We start from the raw sequence: 19,642 nt of genomic DNA, 5'->3' as shown, positions 1-19,642 counted from the left end.
CCAGGCAGATGCATTCAATGCACACAGGAATAAATAAAGACCTAAGACATTTGTTAAAGTTAAAGGGATAGTTCACACAAAAACAAAATAAATTCTGACATTATTTACTCACCCTCATGTCATTCTAAACCTGTAGAACTTTCTTCTGCAAGACACAAAAGAAGAATGTTTGAAGAATTCTTGTGTCCAACCAACATTGGACCTTATGGACTTTCATTGGAAAAAAAGGTTTACTGGAGAAATGTCCAGTCAGTGGGATTAAAAGTGAGTTTAGGTTATCCAAAACAGTTCAACGAGGATCTGGTAATGTATGGTTACATTTTATTTTACAGTTCATGTACTTACAGTATACTTGCAGTGTAGTTACCCAAGAAAGTACTGGTAAAATAAGGTAACTGGGTAAAGGTTAGGTTTAGCGATAGTTTGAGGGTTAGCACCTATAAACCCAGTTAATTTAATTGCTATAATAAGTAGTATATACATGAGGAACAGGACCGTAAAATAAAGTGCTACCCAATGTATTATCACATTGGTTGTTGTACGTATCAAGGCAGTTCAGACATGAAATGTCCAGTGAGCGGCGCTTAAAGGTTAATGCCCTATTGTCTATAAAAATAGCGTAACACATACCCTAAACCTAACCAATAGTGGCAAACATGACATAAAAACACATTTGTTGAACCAACCATCACTGCATTTCTCAAAAGCATCATTAGCTAAGGTGATTGTATATGGGCTTCTTTAATAAAAAACAAGAACAAAACAAACAAAAACTACAACGAGGGGGAAAACAAGAAGCTTTGACTTGGCTTTGACTTGGCTTTGACTTGGCTTTGACTTGGCTTTGACTTGGCTTTGACTTGGCTTTGACTTGGCTTTGACTTGGCTTTGACTTGGCTTTGACTTGGCTTTGACTTGGCTTTGGCTTGGCTTTGGCTTGGCTTTGGCTTGGGTTTGGCTTGGCTTTGACTTGGCTTTGGCTTTGACTTGGCTTTGACTTGGCTTTGGCTTTGGCTTTGGCTTTGGCTTTGACTTGGCTTTGGCTTTGACTTGGCTTTGGCTTTGACTTGGCTTTGGCTTTGACTTGGCTTTGGCTTTGACTTGGCTTTGGCTTTGGCTTTGACTTGGCTTTGGCTTTGACTTGGCTTTGGCTTTGGCTTTGACTTGGCTTTGGCTTTGACTTGGCTTTGGCTTTGGCTTGGCTTTGGCTTTGGCTTTGGCTTTGGCTTTGGCTTTGACTTGGCTTTGGCTTTGGCTTTGGCTTTGACTTGGTTTTGGCTTTGACTTGGCTTTGACTTGGCTTTGGCTTTGGCTTTGGCTTTGACTTGGCTTTGGCTTTGACTTGGCTTTGGCTTGGACTTGGCTTTGGCTTTGACTTGGCTTTGGCTTTGACTTGGCTTTGACTTGGCTTTGGCTTTGACTTGGCTTTGACTTGGCTTTGGCATTGACGTGGCTTTGGCTTTGACTTGGCTTTGGCTTTGACTTGGCTTTGGCTTTGACTTGGCTTTGGCTTTGACTTGGCTTTGGCTTTGGCTTTGGCTTTGGCTTTGGCTTTGACTTGGCTTTGGCTTTGGCTTTGGCTTTGACTTGGCTTTGGCTTTGACTTTGACTTGGCTTTGACTTGGCTTTGACTTGGCTTTGACTTGGCTTTGACTTGGCTTGACACATTAGGTACATTCAACAACTATCCAGCACAGGATTGCAAACACAGGGAGAATAAATAGGGAACGCAAATAAATCAGGTAACGAGGGAGGTCAGGTGGGGCAAATGAATCAATAATCAGGTAACAAGATGTGCGGGGCTAGACAATGACAGGAGAGCACATGGCACAAGGAAACACACATGACAAGCCATGTACTCACACAAAACCAGACATGAACACGCAGCTAATGAGAACTCATAAGCCATGTGTTCACACAAAACATGACAACATGAAAGCACACAGCTAAAGAAAAACACAAGCTGTGTGTTACACAGCACAAGACAAAACGTGACATGAAAGCACGCGGCCGATGTAAACACGAACCGCGTGCTACACAGGACCCAACAACACATGCAGACAGAAGAGCGTATGGCCCGAGCGAACTGGAAACCGCACACTCACGTGACAATCCAAACACAGGGATCCAAACACCACGTCCCTCACATGTAACATGCCATACAGACAAGAGAGCGCATGGCTCAAGCACGCTCGAAACTGCGCGCTCAGACAAGCACAAGACAACACAGGAGTGTCAGGGCTCTGTCACAAAACCAAGAAATAAACTAGACAGAAGTGACAGAACCCTGACTGATCTGCTTAGGCTTACGATGCTTTTGAGAAACGCAGCCATATTAGCTTGCTTCTAAGTCTTAAAGCTCACGGCATTGCAAGTGCAATACTGTATCAGGTGAGCTACCGAACAAGTTTACATCTGAAAAGTGCTGGTTATGTGATGCAAACCTCAAAATGTATTAGCTTACAAATCATTTTTATTTTAACAGTGTTTTGAGGTCTTAACATGGTTTTGCGCAAAACAAAAAGTCTTTACTCAATCAACAATCTGCCCATGTAGATCATATTTTGTGTGAAAAAGAATAAAAGTCATTGGTGTTTGGTTGCCCCTAGTCGTCATTTTAGTTGAAAACTGCAGTGAATTATGCATAGGTATGTTTTTTGAGTAGAGGCATGTTTTTCCAATGAGAATTGGTTGCATTATTTTTCATGCAAACAGTGTTCTGCAGAAAAAAGAAAGTCATACAGGTTTGGAACGACATGTGACTGAGTAAATGATGACCGTTATGTTAACTTCAGAATATAACTGAGGTTTTTAAAGGAACACTCTACCACACTCATTTCCATCCGAGAGCTCTGGCGTTATCAAGTGTGGTGTTATCAAGTTAATGACTTAACTAATTGCAATAAAAAGCAGTGGTGTTTAGCAGGCGAGAGGAAAACGGGTCTAATTAGAGAGCGGTGGTGGCAAAGTTCTCGGATAGTCAGTCTGGGGGAAAAGAGAGGGTCAGGCGAGACCTCTGATCATCGGTCGACTCTCAAAGAGAACGATTCCTTCATTGATCTAGTGCACTCTCTGCTACCAGCTGATATATGGAGCCTGTTCCTGTTCACTGCAAACAGCTAGTCACCACAACACACACATCAATATGAGCGCATAAGCACACACACGCTCTTCTGTACCTTGATCCACTCATACGCTCACTCCCGTCAACATGGACACACTCGCTCAGACAGGACACCCTCATGCACAAACAAATGCTCAATAATGATGTTGAATCCACTCTCATTGCTTTTTGATGAGAGTGTGTTGAAAGAGCAGGCTGCTATGATGTGGTCTAACAATCCCGTTCCCTTATTTGCATTAAGAGCAAGCAGGTAGCCCCAGTAATGGCTTTGTGGCTCTCCAGAAGATGTCTTTGAAGCCAGAGAATCGATGTGCCTCTTCAAAACTTCATATCCTTCCAGATACGACTCCTCGACCCACTCAGGCGCTACTGTGAGACCAAAGCAAAACACTCTTTTAGAAAAAAAAACGAGCGAAAGGAAAGAGGCTAGTGACACTTTTTTTTATTAAAAAAAAAACGCAGACATTTGGTCTTTCCGTTCCCTCAATGTGACTGTAGCAAACATTACTGCGGAGGGCTATTTGTGTATAACTTGCTAAATGGAAATAGAGAGGAATCATGATGCCTATTTGCATCATTCAAGCGTAAAGCCCGGCTGGCATAACAAAGATAATAAAAAAAGTAGCACAACTCAATTTTAAACACCCGAAATGAGCCTCATTTTGACAAAAACCCCAGATTTCCAAGGCTATGACAATAACGTGCCATTTTCAGAGACATGTACTGGGTTTTCCACAGTCCACTGAGGCTGAAAGGCCATTTTGAAACTTCTGCTATTAAATGTGACTGCAATGATAATTTGAAGAATGGGAGGTGATGGTTAGTCATTACGGCCGTCACTGAAGGTTCTTGAAAATGACTCCTGGCAGGTCCGGCTCCTTCCCAGATGCAGCCTGTCAAGACGCACCAAAGCAGAGGCTAAGCTGATTAAATAGGACCTTTTCCAGGGTGTTTGTTTATTTAGCGCTCGTACGGGTAAAAAAAACAACTCTTGCCGTGATGAAACCGGGCTAACGCTTAATTAGGATGTGGGTCGCATCTTTTAGCAGGCGGTGACCTGCGGGGAACGTCCTGGCAGACGTGTTGGGGTCACGCGATCGGGCCGGATTAACATAATGGAAACTACATGCCAACTTTGGGCCGTTCCAAAGGATGCTAATTATGGAGCAAAAGTTGAAATCAATACCTCGGAGAGAAAATGGCGATGCACGTATAAAAACACAGGAAAAATGCAGCCAAATTACAGTTGGCCTTTCTCAAACCCCCCCTCCCCCTCCTCATTAGGGAGCAGGCAACATTATCGCCTCAGTTTCTGCAGTTAATGCCACCCAATTCCTTCTGTTTACTGAAAAGCCTCTGCTGTGGCCTCATACCTAATGTGCTGCTTTAAATTTTAATGCTCCGAGTTCACATCGGAGGCTTCTAGGGGCCCATCAAGGCGCGAGCGAGGGAGCCAGATGCCCATCTCACCCCCAGAGGGATGTGGAAGTATTACATTAGACAGTAAATCCACACAGGCCTTGTTAATTATTTAGGAAAACAAAGTGCTGCAGTCATAGACACTCCACTGTACAGCTGAGCAATGTTTAATCTACATAATGTATCTGGAGGTGGATGAAGCCGGGAGAGCGGGGGATAAAGCGGCAGGGAGAGAGAAACATGCATCTGATAAGGAAGTGGAGAGCGTGCTAGGCTACAGTAATGGCAAGGAAAGGGAGAAATGAAGATGTGAAGCGCTAATGAGACAGCGAGGACAGCGGCTGTGAAACTGCACGCAGGAAGGTCACGAAAGACAAACACGGCGAGGACGGAACAAGCAAATGATCTTAAGCTTTGATATACTGTAGGGGAGACCGGGGCTAGTTGTCACACAGGGAAGGGTTATATCTCAGTAGCCATAAGTCAAAAGTCCTATTATACAAATGTGAATTTTCTCTAGTTTTGTCGATGTCAAACAGCTAGTTCAAAAACTTTGTAAATTAGGCACTTTTCCATACTTTAAAAAAAAATAGCTTTCGGGTAAAGACAACAAAATATAATTGTACAAATAGGTAAAATTGTACCTAATTCAAATTTTAAAAGATTTTTGTTTTTTATATAATATCATTCTAAAGTTTGGGGTATAAGTACGCTTTATTTAAAAGACATTATTACTTTTATTCATCAAGAATGCATTAAAGTATCAGTAAAGACATTTACATTTCCAATAAATGCTGTTCTTTTGAATCAAAAAAAAAAAAAAGTCCAAAATGGGCTTATGTTGAGTTTCCTCAACAGCACAACTGTTTTCAACATTGATAATAATAAGAAATTTTTCCAGAGCAGCAATTCAGCATATTAGAATGATTTCTGATGGATCATGTGACTAGATTAATGATGCTGAAAATTCAGTTTTGATCAGGAATAAACTACATTTTAAAATATATTCAAATAGTAAACAGTAATTTTTATTTTATTTTAAATTGTAATACTATTTCATAATTTTACTGTTTTTACTGTATTTTTGATCACATAAATGCAGCCTTTGTGAGCATCAGTCTTTGAAAATCATTTTAAAAACCCTACAGACTTGAACGGTGTGTATATTTTTGTACAGTTATATTTTATTGTACAAAAGCTATTACAAACAAAATGCTAAGAATTATTATTTTCTATTACAATAAATATGAAATATTATTCATATTATACATAATATATATTTAATATAGTATAATCCCAAAATTATATAATATATAAACACTCATTTAAATATAATGAAGGTTGATGTTAACCAAACATTAGGACATGGGTATTTTTCATAAATATCAGGTCTGGGCAAGTTGGCACATATGATTTAATTGTTGTCATTTTATAAGAAAGTAAAACACAGAGAAACTGGGAAAGTGGAGTTGACAAAACTTAGTTTCGCCAGAATATGACACTATCCTCAAATCCTCTACATTTTTAATCCCATTATTGTTCAAAAGCTCTGACTCCTCGCTACACTGAACAAAGACATGCAATTTCCCAAGTATTTAATGTTAACTTTTATATGATTGCAACAGAAGGACATAATAGAAAAGCAATAATTCTTACCGTTACACACTTTTTAAGTTCACAAGTGAAAGTCTTTACAGGTCTTAAGAAACATTCCCTGCATAAATTTGTGTTTGTAAATGTGATCGATTATGCATTCAGAGGGAGCAAATAGGAACAGACCGGGTACATTCTATCATTTATCATTAACTATATTGGAACCACGATGCTTATACTGGCAATGCATTTGAAGACATGATAAAGCATCTCAAAGAGATCCTGATCATCATTATGGCAGAGACACTGAAGTAATGTGGTCGTTATTGATGAAACATATTGAGCTGGGCTGGAATAGAGTGAGAGGGATAGGATGTGGAGGTGTTGGCAGTGGGATGATGATGTTGCAGCTATAACCCTAATCATTGAAATCAGATGAATGCTGTGTCTGGCTATATTTATATGCAGACTATCCTCCATCTGTTTAGAACACTTCTGTATCTCTTGACCCGAGATTCCTGTTAAATGCTAAAACAAGAGTTGATGGCAAACTGTGTGTGTGTGTGTGTGGGGGGGGGGGGTTGACCCTGCATATGTCTAAGATATTACTACAGATTTCAGTATTTAAAAAATAAATGTAGCTTAAATACCCCATTAAATAGCAAGGTTTTGTGACTTTTACTCGACATTTATAAGCATTGAGGTCATCAACATGATAGTGTTTACTAATGTTTAAATGGATACAAGCATTTTTTATGAGTCATAAAATGTATAAATTCTTTTCAAGCACTAAAACTAAAAGATGGATATACATGCATTTATGTGTGTGTGTGTTAGATAGATAGATAGATAGATAGATAGATAGATAGATAGATAGATAGATAGATAGATAGATAGATAGATAGATAGATAGATAGATAGATAGATAGATAGATAGATAGATAGATGTGTAAGGATGGATGGATGGATAGATAGATGTGTAAGAATGGATAGATAGATAGATAGATAGATAGATAGATAGATAGATAGATAGATAGATAGATAGATAGATAGATAGATAGATAGATGTGTAAGGATGGATGGATGGATAAATAGATGTGTAAGAATGATAGATAGATAGATAGATAGATAGATAGATAGATAGATAGATAGATAGATAGATAGATAGATAGATAGATAGATAGATAGATAGATAGATAGATAGATGTGAAAAATGGATGGATGGATAGATAGATAGATAGATAGATAGATAGATAGATAGATAGATAGATAGATTTCAACTTGCATGATCAGTACGGCTAACAACTAGAAAACGCATCAACATAAAATGTATGAATATACTCATAACAAAATTTCATTAGCAAACGCAAAGAACTTACTCAAAGAACAAATTACTATCACCCATGAGACTCTTTTCCAATGAGTATTGAAATAAAACGTTTTTTTTATTGTTTGAATACTCTCTTTTGAGAAGTTTGGTGCCCTTACATTAGGGGTCTCTTAAAATACTAGACTTTACATTATTAAAAATGTACATGAACAATGAATGCATTGAGAAGCGGCCACACCTTTTGCTCAGCTGTGATTTAGAATTGTGCGGGATGCATTTGCGCTGGTTTTCACCTCTGCTTATCTCCCCCTCTCAGCCCTGTATCTCGCGTGCCCCTCCTCTAATTTATCTTCTTTCTGGCTGATTGATTAGTAATGCCTTTTTTTGTTTTGTTTGTGACTGAGACTTAATTAGATTTCACAGGTTAGAGGTCTACATACTGAAAGTTCAAGATTATTGTTATTATTTTAATTAGATTGTGCCATTAAAGCGGGTTATTGTGGGACATTTCGGAGAAGGGAAGGGCAGCGCTGTGGCTCCAGCGGCAGTCATTAAGTCTGTGATGGAGTTCCGCACATGTTCGAGAGCCCTGGATATGTGTGGTTACAGCCTAACAACGTCAGAAATGAAAAGAGCTTCTGGGAGACAAAAAAAAGTGCTGTGTACATGGACATTTTTAGTGTGCTATCTATGGATCCACCTGTTGACTCAAAGAGAATTCTTGTCAATAAAATAATACTAAAAATCTCAGAAGGCTACACATTCGCAGATGACATGCACTTAAGCGCAGTGAGCTTTTTGTTGAGTGCAATTAGAAACGGCCTTCTGTCTAAAGGCCTGTCCACATCAAGGACGATAACTATGAAGATATAGTTCTGATAAATCGTTCTAAATATAAAGGAAGACAGAGGCCAAGAAGAGTCCACACCACAACTGTAACGATAATGACACAATGAAACGATATCGTTGGAATCACTTTTTCAGATGATGAATGATAAAAACATTGAGAGCCAATCATAATCCATCCTGCTTTATAGAGCTCAAGCTTTTAAAGCATCTGACAACAAAATTCAGTGTGCGCCATATGTGAATAAGCCTCAATTAAATCTGTTGATCATAAAAAGCGATCGTGTCTCTTCAGAAAATTTGGACTAAACATAAATTCATATTAATTTTATGATCTCTTTATGAACTTTTCGAAGCGTCAAACTGTCAGTTGCGTAGCTGTCAATGGAGGGACAGAAAGCTCTCAGATTTCATCAAAAAGATCTTCATTTGTGTTCCGAAGATGAACAAAAGTCTTACGATTTCGAACAACATAAGGGTGAGTAATTAATGACCGCATTGTAATTTTTTGGGTGAACTATCCCTTTAACATCACATCCTCACCAAAGAGGTCTAGAATACCTGTTGAAATGACACTGCCATTCATATCAATGCCAGTTTCACGGCACATCATGAGTTTTGAGCCATAAATGTCAAGAAAAGTGCATCATGACAACTTTGAATGCCTGATGGCACCGCAAGAACGCACACAGTTCCAAACCCTTCACTAGCAAAAATCCAGAGCGGTGACGTCAACAGCGGCATATAGGGAAAAATATAAATCCATTTAACTCTATTCCATTTATTTGCCTTCCTCAAAGACCCATTAAAAGCCTTCTTGAAATCATGCAGGTCTTTCTAATGGAGACCCAGAGAGGAAGTTGAACCTTCTAAAGGCATTTTAATAGATGAATTAAAAGACAAAGTAGTGTCCAGCTGCTTGGCCCCTAAAAAAGAAGTGCCTTATAATGAATAGCCATTATTACGACATGTACAAGTGGCTAATGAGAGCGATCATGGCGGCGCAGTTGTTGGATTGGACACCTGGTAGTTATTGAACAGCAGTCACATTTAAAATGCATTTAGAAGCCCGATTACAACCATATGAAATAAGGTATAATAGTCCTCGTCAGAATTCACGGCGTCTCAAACAGTATGTCGGGGAAAAAAAGAGAGCGAATATTGTAAAAGCGATAATAACTATTGCACCCATCTGGGGGGTAATAAATAAATAAATGTGTGCTTTGCAACTGCATCAGCCAGCAACAAGAGAGACTCTGCTGTGTGCGGATTTAATTAGAAAGCAAAGCTTTTTGACAGTAAATTGATTTTTAATTGTCTTCTTCTGCATTCACTCCAGGTGGCTCAAGTCTTCTCTATTTGATGTTTTGTGTGCTTTATGTGAAGGTTTTTTTCCTCCTGCCAAAACACAGTTTATTATGGCACACTGCAGATTAGCAAGCGGTTCTCCCAAATCAAGCCTATTCTACATCTGAGAGACATCCAGAGGGGTTTTAACAGAACTGTCGAAATTCTCTGTGGCACGGTCCCGCGAATGCACTCAGAAACAACAGCAGTAGTTTTTTTTTTTTTTTTTTTAACATGCTCTGGTCCACATCGCTAATGGGCCCAACAGGAAGGAAATGTAATTTGAAAGGAGCTGATCTATGTATGCCATTGTTGTGGGGTAATGCTGATGTAATTATTGTCTGCCGTTGATGGAGGTCGGTAGAGGAAGGATTTGGGACCATGATGCCACAAATCAGCGGAGGATTGCCAGGATGTCATTCATTCACACACAGTAACACAAAACACCATCAATATATATGGTTATGATCATTCTGCTAGGTAAACATCTCTGTGCTGTATATCTGAATCATACAGCTATATTCATAAAAGCCATGAGTAAGTCCGAATGGGTGTGGTCTGCACTGAATCTGATCTAATGGGCTTATATCTGTAGTTTTGAATCATGTTATGTAACATATTCCCTATATTCTGCCTTACAAATGACTTTCCAACGGGCTATTTATCATTTACATGAAAAACTGTTTTAATTAACAGCTTGCATTGAATATGCTCGCTGCAGCGGCTAAATAAAGATTGTTTCACAGCAACTCATGCATCATACGGTGTGATAGTGTGACACAGTTATGAAAGCCTTTGATCGTCACACATCAAAATGATAAAAAAGGGTCCTAGCTTCAGCTTTAAATCAGTTATGAAAGCAAATGATATAAAATGACAGAACGCTAATGTGATCGGGGTGGGGTTGACCTTTTCTGTGCTTAGCTTTACAGCTGTCTGGTCCAGTCATGAGTATGGCCTGCCCTTTCTACAGATATTCTAATACTTTATATGCTTTATAATGCAATCTATTCAACTTCAGGGATTCTTATGCGGAAGGGCATCAGATTCGAAAAACAGTTTTATTTTTTCCTGATGCGTGGTATAGGACAGCTCTTGATTTAGTTTCATACCAAATTAATGTAATGTAATACGTAAAGGGAGTTAAAATAATATAAAAAGCAATATCTAGTACCATTTTCACTAATAAACTCAATTCAGGAACGTAAAGCATTATAATTTATGATAATATAATGGATAAAGTCCAAAATTAAAGAAATATGATCAAGTCCTACATTCATTATATAGCATTTTATTTGATTAAATAAATTAAATAACTGACAACTAATGAGAAATTCTGTGGCAGAATATTTTTTATTAATGACAAGAGCGGTCTCATGATAAGTACTTAAATTCGATATAGCCTGACTGGCATGTTCCTAATTAGCTATTTCCTAATAAGTCTCTTATTAGACATGCCCGATTTTGTCCTATAATACAATCTCACACTGCAAAATACTTGAGTGTTTGCATAGCTACATAGATTTGTAATTGCCACTGTCATCTGAAGTCTCAATTATGAGCTTTGCCACATTGTAAAGGCCTTTAAATTGAGCAACAGTGGCATCTGTTGGTTGTAAAAGGACACAGCAGGAATTCAGTGCCAGTTTTACATCAAGTTTTCAGTTTTTTTAAGTGTTAGTTAGGCAAACCCCAAACTGACACAAAAGAATGAATAATGAATGAATATTTAAAGAAACATTCTGTCTCAATGTCTAATATATAGACATGAGAATATATATATTAAATCAATATTACTAATTTTGAATATATATTTAAATATTTACTATAGACTACACGCATTGTATATTTTGTATTTAAAGTGAAAAAAGTATTTACTGTAAATGAGTAAATGTCAGTTTACACATATTAGTAACTTTAGGTTACGAACTGTCCTCTTAAACCCATGATAATAGTTTCATACCTAAAGTGCATTTTGAATTATGCAGACGACATGTATAAACCTGCATTTTAAACTTTAAAAACAACCATCTCATGTAAATCACTATTATTTCACGGTTTACCACTGACTAACCTTTAAAGGCAGGAGTTGTTGGCTAAAAGACAACCAAAACATCACATCAAATACATACTCCTTCACGTGGGCGTCTCGCGGCGCTCAACTCTTCCTCGTCTCGCGGTTTCCGATTCTGCGCAGTGGAGCCCGATCTACTTTTGCTGAGCGTTTTGAGAGCTGTGCGGAAAAAAACTGATGAAGTCCAGAAAACTTGTAGCAAAGTAGCGATTTGAGCAACGATGAGTGATCCTGTCGTCGACAACGCCGTGCCATCGGGCAATTCTTTGGTTGCGATTCCGACAGACATCAGCGGGCAAATATTAGATCTAGATGAAGACGATGACTTGGAAGTTTTCAGTAAGGTAATTTACAATCAACTGGTTTAAACGGAGGACGATCGCACACTGTTGGATCAATCCTTTAAAACAGACTCATAACTAGAGTTAAAATCTTTTATTCTACATCATAAAGCTCGTAGAAATCTCTCTGAGGATTTCTCACTGAAATCTGGGTGTTTTTGCTGTGATCTGAAGTTTCAAAGGTCAGCGATCAGGCGCTGTCATGTCTTTTTTTTTCCACATCTGAGTTATTACTGTTGTATTTTCTGTAGATTTCGTCTCAAACTTAATTTGATTCCAGATAATTCGTTTTAAATAGCCACAACTTAACGCACAGCTCAGTACAGATACAACCTGTGTGTGTTTGACTATCGCTAAGATAACTTACTTCACTGTTTATCTATCAGTGAGTGTGTTTCTCTATCGAGTCAATGCCCGCCTAGCAGGCACTACTAACTAGAAAGAACTTCATAACAATTCCCAGCTAACAGTTAGAACATAGTAACAACAAGGCAGAACACTTAAATTAATAGTTAAACTAATATATATATATATATATATATATATATATATATATATATATATATATATATATATATCATCATCAATTACTCACCCTTATGTCTTTCCAAACCCGTAAGTCTGTCATCTTTGGGACACAAATGAAGATCTTTTTTGATGAAATCTGAGAGCTTTCTGTCCCTACCACTTTGACGCCTCAAAAGTTCATTAAGAGATCTAAAACTAATAACTTACATATTAGGTAACTGAGCGGTTTGGTCTAAATTTTTTGAATTGATGCAATCGCGATGAACAGATTGAATTTAGACCTTTATTCACATAAACATTCATCAACCCACACATCAGTTGTGGTAAACATGTTTACTTGACATGCTTCTTGTGTTATGCAGCACGTTTGAGCTTCTGCAAGCAGGTTCTGTTGAGCTTTTGTTTATGTTTGCTAATCAATGTTTATGAATAAAAGCCTATACAGTCTGTTGATCATATAAAGCGACCAAGTCTCTTCAGATTTGAACTAAACCGCTGGAAGTAAACCATACTAAAACTATGGATTAGTTTTAAGATATCTTTATGAAATTTTCGAAGGGTCAAAGTGGTAGTTGCGTATATGTCAATGGAGGGACAGAAGCTCTCCGATTTAATCAAAAAGATCTTCATTTGTATTCTGAAGATGAACGAAAGTCTTACTGGTTTGGAACTACATGAGGGTGATTAATTAATGATAGCATTTTTACATTTGGGTGAGCTATCCCTTTAACAATGCCCAGTAAGCAGTTTGAACACTTTAGCATTGTGCACTTTACCTAACAATGGCTCAGACAGCTTTAGCAAACATTTGCTTGGACTCTGTCTGTTGTCAAGGTCTGTATAACCTTAAAACTGTTTTAAATTATCCGACACAGCTTTGTCAGTCCAATATCAAAGTTAGTTTTGACAAACTTTCATTTGGACGGTACTTCCCTCAAAAGTTGTGGGTGGTGTTGTAGTTAGTATAAGCAGTGAATGGTTATGAATGGAAGTGAGGTGTTTGTAGTGTAAAGCAGAAGTGCCGTTTGTGCTGACTATGGGCCAGTTTGTTATGACATGAAACACACAGGCTTCTTTCCCAGCAGCTGTGGCTAAACGAAAGGGATTTGCATGCGTCAGTGTTTGGACCAGGAAAACATAGCAAAACAGTAGGAAAATCAGATGTTTGTCTCTCACTGTGATAAAAACCCAAACACAGCCCTCAAAGCAGGTTTAAACCAATATTATGTTCAGTTTTAATTATACACACTTAAAATGGCATCCCATTTGGGTTCTTTGTAGAACCATTAAATATTGTGCCTTTTAATGTTGTTCACTAAATACATTATATATTTTTTGGAAACTTGAATTTAAGCACAAGAGCTTTTTAAAGTTTTTAGGTAGATACATTAGTGTAAAGGATCATGTGACTGAAGACTGGAGTAATGATACTAAAAATTCAGCACAGGATTAAATTACATTTAGTAGGGGCCAAAAGTGATGTCCACCCTTGGAAAATTGAAATCTTGAAATATTATTAAAAATTGGTTAAAGATTTTGTAAGTATATTGAGTAGTTGTGCTGGGAGTCAATTATTTTCTTTGTAATAACGCAGTGAAAAGTCCACCAAATTGTGCGGACATAATTTTTGGCCAGGCTGTCAATTCAAAAACATTATGAACGCAAAAACAAAAGAGAACTTAAAAACTGAATAAGTTGAAGTCATCGTATGCTTTTTCCTGTGAGCTCTTTGTTTCTCTGTGCATTTTTTTGTTTGCTTAGTGCCGTATGGGTCACACAAGTTTGACCCATGCTTTTCTGCTTAAAGGTGAATACCCAACTTTATGTATGTTTTGTAAAATTCCCTTATCTGTCAAACATATTTTATTAGATTGTCCTGGACTTAACACAAGCAGAATGCTCTTTTATGAAGTTACTTCATTGAAGGAGATATTTAATGAGATTATGCCTGAAAAGGTTTTGAATTTTTTAACATATGTTAATTTTAAAAATTATATTGTATAATACGACTTGCTGTTTATATTTGTTTTGTTTTTTTGTATTTATATGATATTTGTATTTTTGTAATTGAATTTTTGCCATGAAAATAGCTTAGAATGCTGACATAGCATTAAATAAAATAATCTGAATCTGAATCTGTTTGCTTAGTAAAATAAAACCGTAGCTGTGGTTTGCCAAATAATTTTGTCAGATAAATACCTTAACCAAGTTAAGTGTTTTGTTGTTCCCTCATATTTAAAAAAAAACAAATATATATATATATATATATATATGTGTGTGTGTGTGTGTGTGTGTGTGTGTGTGTGTGTGTGTGTGCGTGTGTGTGTGTGTGTGTGTGTGTGTGTGTGTGTGTGTGTGTATATATATATATTATAATTTCCTCATATCTTGATGGTTTAATTGAACTTGTAGGCATTTATTGTATCCGTTTGTGTCCACAAACGGATACTTCTTCTTCCACTCGAGTCTATGGCAACCCATAGAACTGTGTTAAAAAGTTGTGGAATTTGGCACACTGATAGAGGGCAGTCTGAACATTAATCACAGCAATTTTGAAGTCTCTAACTCAATCCCTCTAACTCCTCCAATTTGCCCTCACACTTTTGAACCGTTAGGGCTAGAAACCCTTTGATTCCTTGGCTCAAAACGATTCTATTGTGAATGATGTAATTTTCCGTCATACATTTTTACCGCCATTTTTAATTTTCTGAAAAATCTACTTTTTCGAATTCCTCCTAGACCGTTGCTCTGACCGTTTTTTGTCCTTGACAAAAAAAAAATAATTCAAGTAAATTCATCAAACCGGTGTCGTTTAGCAAGATAACAAATTATGCAAACAACATGACAAAATGGACACAAGGCTTTATCTCTGCAGCACTTTAGCGAATTCTGACCAAACTTGGTGTGTGTTATGACTAGGGTTGCAAAGGGGCTAAAAAATTCGGGTACATTTCTAGAAACTTTCAAAGTTTCTGAAAAATTGCAAAAAACTTCTGGAAACTTTGCTACCTTAGTTATGACTTTGACAACCATGAACTGAGGGTACCTATATTTTATGCACAGTGTCACCTAGTGGTCACGAAATATGAAAAAAATGCTATAACTTCCGAACAGTTTTCCCAAAAATCTCTTCCAAAAAATCTTTAAAAAACTGTCACCTACAGTGACCACACCAGATCAATTTGGTGTCAGTGCCACCTAATTGGTCAAAAGTAATAAGCAATTATGTCACATTACAAGTGATTGTATTAATAGCATTTCAACCATTTTTTGCTTAAAATCATCTCCAAATGTCTTTACTTATTTTTTCAGTTGGTCTGATGCTCGCTTCATTGATTTTTAGCTCTTCGTTCTGCCTCTATGGTGCTTGGCCCCTGATTGCTGCTTCCAGCTATATTTGTAAATTGCAATCATATTTCACAATATTTCAGTTTTCACTGATCAAATAAATGCGGCCTTGGTGAACATTAAAGACATTAAAGAAAATATTACCAACCCCAAACTTTTAAACGGTGGTGTATATGTATAGTTTTTGTTTTAAATAGCTCTCAAAGGTAATTTGAAGAATACACGGGTGGACATGGTACCATAGTAATTCAGTGTTACATTTATTGCTGTAAACTACGATTTTATTTTTTTAGGACGCCAATCCACATCCAATTGGTTGAAAGCACTTGTTGTTTGCTTGATAAACACTTGTGCTGTTGATCCCTCACGTGTCCTGATGTTTTGTGTAGGGTACGACTCTCACAGAGGGCAGCTCTTTCAACGCCTCCATGCAGACCTCCCCTGCATCAATGATCAACCAGTACAAGTTTGAGGAAGAAGAGGGAGACGCTGACACCAAAGATATTTTTGTCACAGTCGATAACCCAGACAGTATCGTGACGGCTATTGAGACATACGTAACCTACCGGGTCATGACCAAGGTACGGCGGATCTGAGCACAAATTCACCTAGTCAGGTTCTGTGAATAATTCTCTCACCTTTTTCCTTCATTCTCCTTCACATCAGACCACACGGAGCGAGTTTGACGCGAGTGAGTTTGAGGTGCGAAGACGATACCAAGACTTCCTGTGGTTAAAGGGACGTCTGGAAGAGGCTCATCCCACGCTCATTGTTCATGTAGGTTAAACATTCAGGAAGAATGAACACAGTTAGAATGGAAGTCTGTGGGGAAAGGCATTTTATATTTAAATTTTTCCATCCAAATATTTTTTTTTTATGAGTGGAGGAACTTCTAATGCCTTTAAAACATAATTTCACATCCCTTTCCCATTCACCCACCCAAAAAAATATATAATGGTCCTCTATCTCATAATACAACGAATTGATTGTGTCCCATCAGCCACTGCCTGAGAAGTTTGTGATGAAAGGAATGGTGGAGAGGTTTAATGAAGATTTCATTGAGACGAGGAGGAAGGCGCTGCACAGATTTCTGAACAGAATAGCAGAACATCCAATTTTCTCCAGCACTGAGGATTTTAAGATCTTTCTCACAGCAGAATCTGGGGTAAGACTCTTTATACAGTATATATATATATATATATATATATATATATGTTTATTTCTGCACTTATTTATTGATTTTTAGGTAGTTATTTATTTACATTTTTGTTTATTCATTCATTTATATTTAGTTATTTATCTGCTTATATTTCTAAGCATTTTTTACAATTTATGCATTTTTATTTGTATTTATTAATTGATTTTATTATTGTGTAGTTTATTTTTTATCAACTTATTTATTGTTTTATACAACTACTTATACATTATTATTTTTTTGTTTATGAATTAATTATCTTTTTTTTATTTGCATATTTATCTGTTACATTTTAAATAAACATTTACTTATGCATTTATTTTCATATTTATACATTTAGGTTAATGCATTTCTTTATAAAATGTATTTTTTAATTATTATTATTATTGTAAATGTGTAATAAGTTTAATCTAGTTATAGGTTTTTTTTTTTGTAATACTTAAAGGTACAAAAGGGGTATTAAAGTTTAAGTATTAAAGAATTTCATATTTAAAGTATTAAACTTTGGTGCATAACTCATTCCAAATCATATCCAGGGACCAAAAGTAGAAACTTGGGGATTTTTTGACCCGTAAGTGATTCACCAGTAAGTGATCACCTAGCAACAACCCAGAATATCCTGGCAACCACATAGCAGTTATGTTATAATCACAATTTTTTTTTTTTTGTGTTGATATTCCACTGGAGGATTTTGCTCTTTTGCTAACGACATTGTTTTCTTCCTAATACGGACATTAAAACCTGTGTGTACACAAACACACACACACAGTCCCACACTCTACCTTACCCTGATAATCACTGACCTTCTGTGTGTTCATTATGTAATCTCAGTTTTGCATTTTAAGAGGATTATGTTGAATTCACAGAGATAATGTGACCGTGTCTGTTTAGATCTGTGAGTGACCTCTAAGATAAGTACTTTATATAGACCTCCTTTCAGTCATAATAGAGGAAGTTTTTCTGTGATGGATGTTTGATGCTTCGTAGGTTGTCGACCACATTTTCTGTCATTAGAGGCTTTTGCTGAATGAACATAGTGAAAATGGTGGTTATTTTACTGTTAACCTGCATCATACACTGTTCCACTGATCCTCTATGCAGGAGTTGACCTCTCATAAGAAACAGGGTCCAGGTTTTCTGAGCCGGATGGGGGAGACGGTGAAAGCTGTCGCTGCTTCAGTCAGAGGGGTCAGAAACCGGCCTGCGGAGTTCACTGACATGCAGGAGTACGTGGAGGCCTTCACTCAGAAGATCGGCTCGCTCGATAAAGTTAGTCAAAGAATCATCAGAGAGAAGAAAGGTTGGACTTTTGTCACATTGACACTCTTCATCTAGTCTCATCTCACATGTCCGTCTCATCTTCTTCTTACTTAATTGACTGGTAAATGTATTGAAATGGCCTTAGCTGCTATAGCTGCATGAATCGGCTGCCGCTGTTGTCACAGAGCACCTGGAGGAGCTGAAGGAGTGTGGGCCGATATACACGCTGTGGTCCCAGTCAGAGGAGGAGCTGGCCGAGCCCCTGAAGAGCATGGCAGGCTGTCTGGACCATTGCTGTAAGGAGACAGAGGAACAGGTCAAAGAGCTCAATGATCACCTGATTCCAGCTCTTCATGAGTACGTCCTCTGCACTGAGACGCTCAAGGTAGACCAGCTGACAAGATAATCCTGTTTTCTCTTTCTTGAAGGGATAGGTCTCCCCTAAATGAAAAGTCAGTCATCATTTACTCACCCTCATGTCGTTCCAAACTTATATGACATTCTTTCTTCTGCAAAACACAAACAGTTGAAAAAAATGTTGTTTTTTGTGTGTGAAATAATTTTTTTTATTTAGTTAGGATGCATTGAATTGATCAAAAGTGACAGTAAAGACATTAATAATTTTTTTTACAAAAGATTTCTATTTCTGAACATTCTATTCATCACAGTCTTGGAAAAATGTATAATTTTCCACAAAAATATTAAGCAGCTCAAAGGTTACAGCATTGATAATGATCATTTCTAGAGCAGCAAATCAGCACATTATAATGATTCTGAAGGATCATGTGACACTGAAGACTGGAGTAATGATGTTGAAAATTGAGCTTTGCATCATCACAGGGAGAAATGACATTTTTTAATGTATTAAAATGGAAAATTTGTGTTTTTACTGTATTGTTGATCAAATAAATCCATCCCCGGTGAGCATAAGAGACTTCTTTCAAAAACATTTGAAACTTTTTTTTTACTTTTTATTTTTATTTTTTATATTTGACATGAGGGTAAGTAAATGCGACAGAATTAACATTTTAGGTGAACTGTGCCTTTAAGGTTAGAATGTTATATTCATTTGTTTTGGTTAAATAAAATGTTCTGTTCCAGTTTGTTTGAGGCAAATGACCTGCTTGTTTTCCTAGTATAAAAATCATGTTTGAATTTATATGATATTGACATACACCTTGATGCAAAGCTAAGATCAATACAGCCAACAATATGTTTTTCTGATGCTTATTTCATA

At 37.1% G+C, this 19,642-nt stretch overlaps 2 protein-coding genes across 3 annotated transcripts in view; one reads left to right on the top strand and one right to left on the bottom strand.

Annotated features, from left to right (window-relative positions):
- Positions 1 to 301: 301 nt before the first annotated feature.
- Positions 302 to 11,850, bottom strand: LOC143752082 (uncharacterized). Its single transcript, XM_077245069.1, has 2 exons — positions 11,734 to 11,850; positions 302 to 3,493 (listed from the first exon to the last, which is right to left on the bottom strand). The coding sequence occupies exon 2, from the start codon at positions 1,675 to 1,677 to the stop codon at positions 742 to 744; it is 936 nt and encodes a 311-aa protein (XP_077101184.1). The 5' UTR covers positions 1,678 to 3,493; positions 11,734 to 11,850; the 3' UTR covers positions 302 to 741.
- Positions 11,762 to 19,642, top strand: part of snx7 (sorting nexin 7) — a 26,381-nt gene continuing 18,500 nt past the window's right edge. Inside the window, exons 1-6 of one of the 2 annotated variants that reach the window (XM_077245067.1) lie at positions 11,762 to 12,077; positions 16,340 to 16,531; positions 16,617 to 16,727; positions 16,951 to 17,115; positions 18,247 to 18,445; positions 18,591 to 18,790. In XM_077245067.1, the coding sequence (XP_077101182.1) occupies positions 11,955 to 12,077; positions 16,340 to 16,531; positions 16,617 to 16,727; positions 16,951 to 17,115; positions 18,247 to 18,445; positions 18,591 to 18,790 (990 nt within the window). In that variant the 5' untranslated portion in view covers positions 11,762 to 11,954. The remainder of the gene's footprint in view (positions 12,078 to 16,339; positions 16,532 to 16,616; positions 16,728 to 16,950; positions 17,116 to 18,246; positions 18,446 to 18,590; positions 18,791 to 19,642) is intronic. The other variant, XM_077245068.1, reaches the window with a different exon arrangement.

The sequence above is a fragment of the Siphateles boraxobius genome, unplaced genomic scaffold (genome assembly GCF_051911475.1).
Source record: "Siphateles boraxobius isolate OS27281-9 unplaced genomic scaffold, OSU_SipBor_1 26, whole genome shotgun sequence".
Classification (NCBI taxonomy): domain Eukaryota; kingdom Metazoa; phylum Chordata; class Actinopteri; order Cypriniformes; family Leuciscidae; genus Siphateles; species Siphateles boraxobius.
The sequence above is the reverse complement of the archived record's forward strand: the minus strand, read 5'-3'. Positions and strand labels throughout refer to the sequence as shown.

Bases quoted from the DNA above. Each gene is read 5' to 3' on its own strand.
- LOC143752082 (XM_077245069.1), bottom strand. From the start codon at position 1,677: ATGTACCTAATGTGTCAAGCCAAGTCAAAGCCAAGTCAAAGCCAAGTC.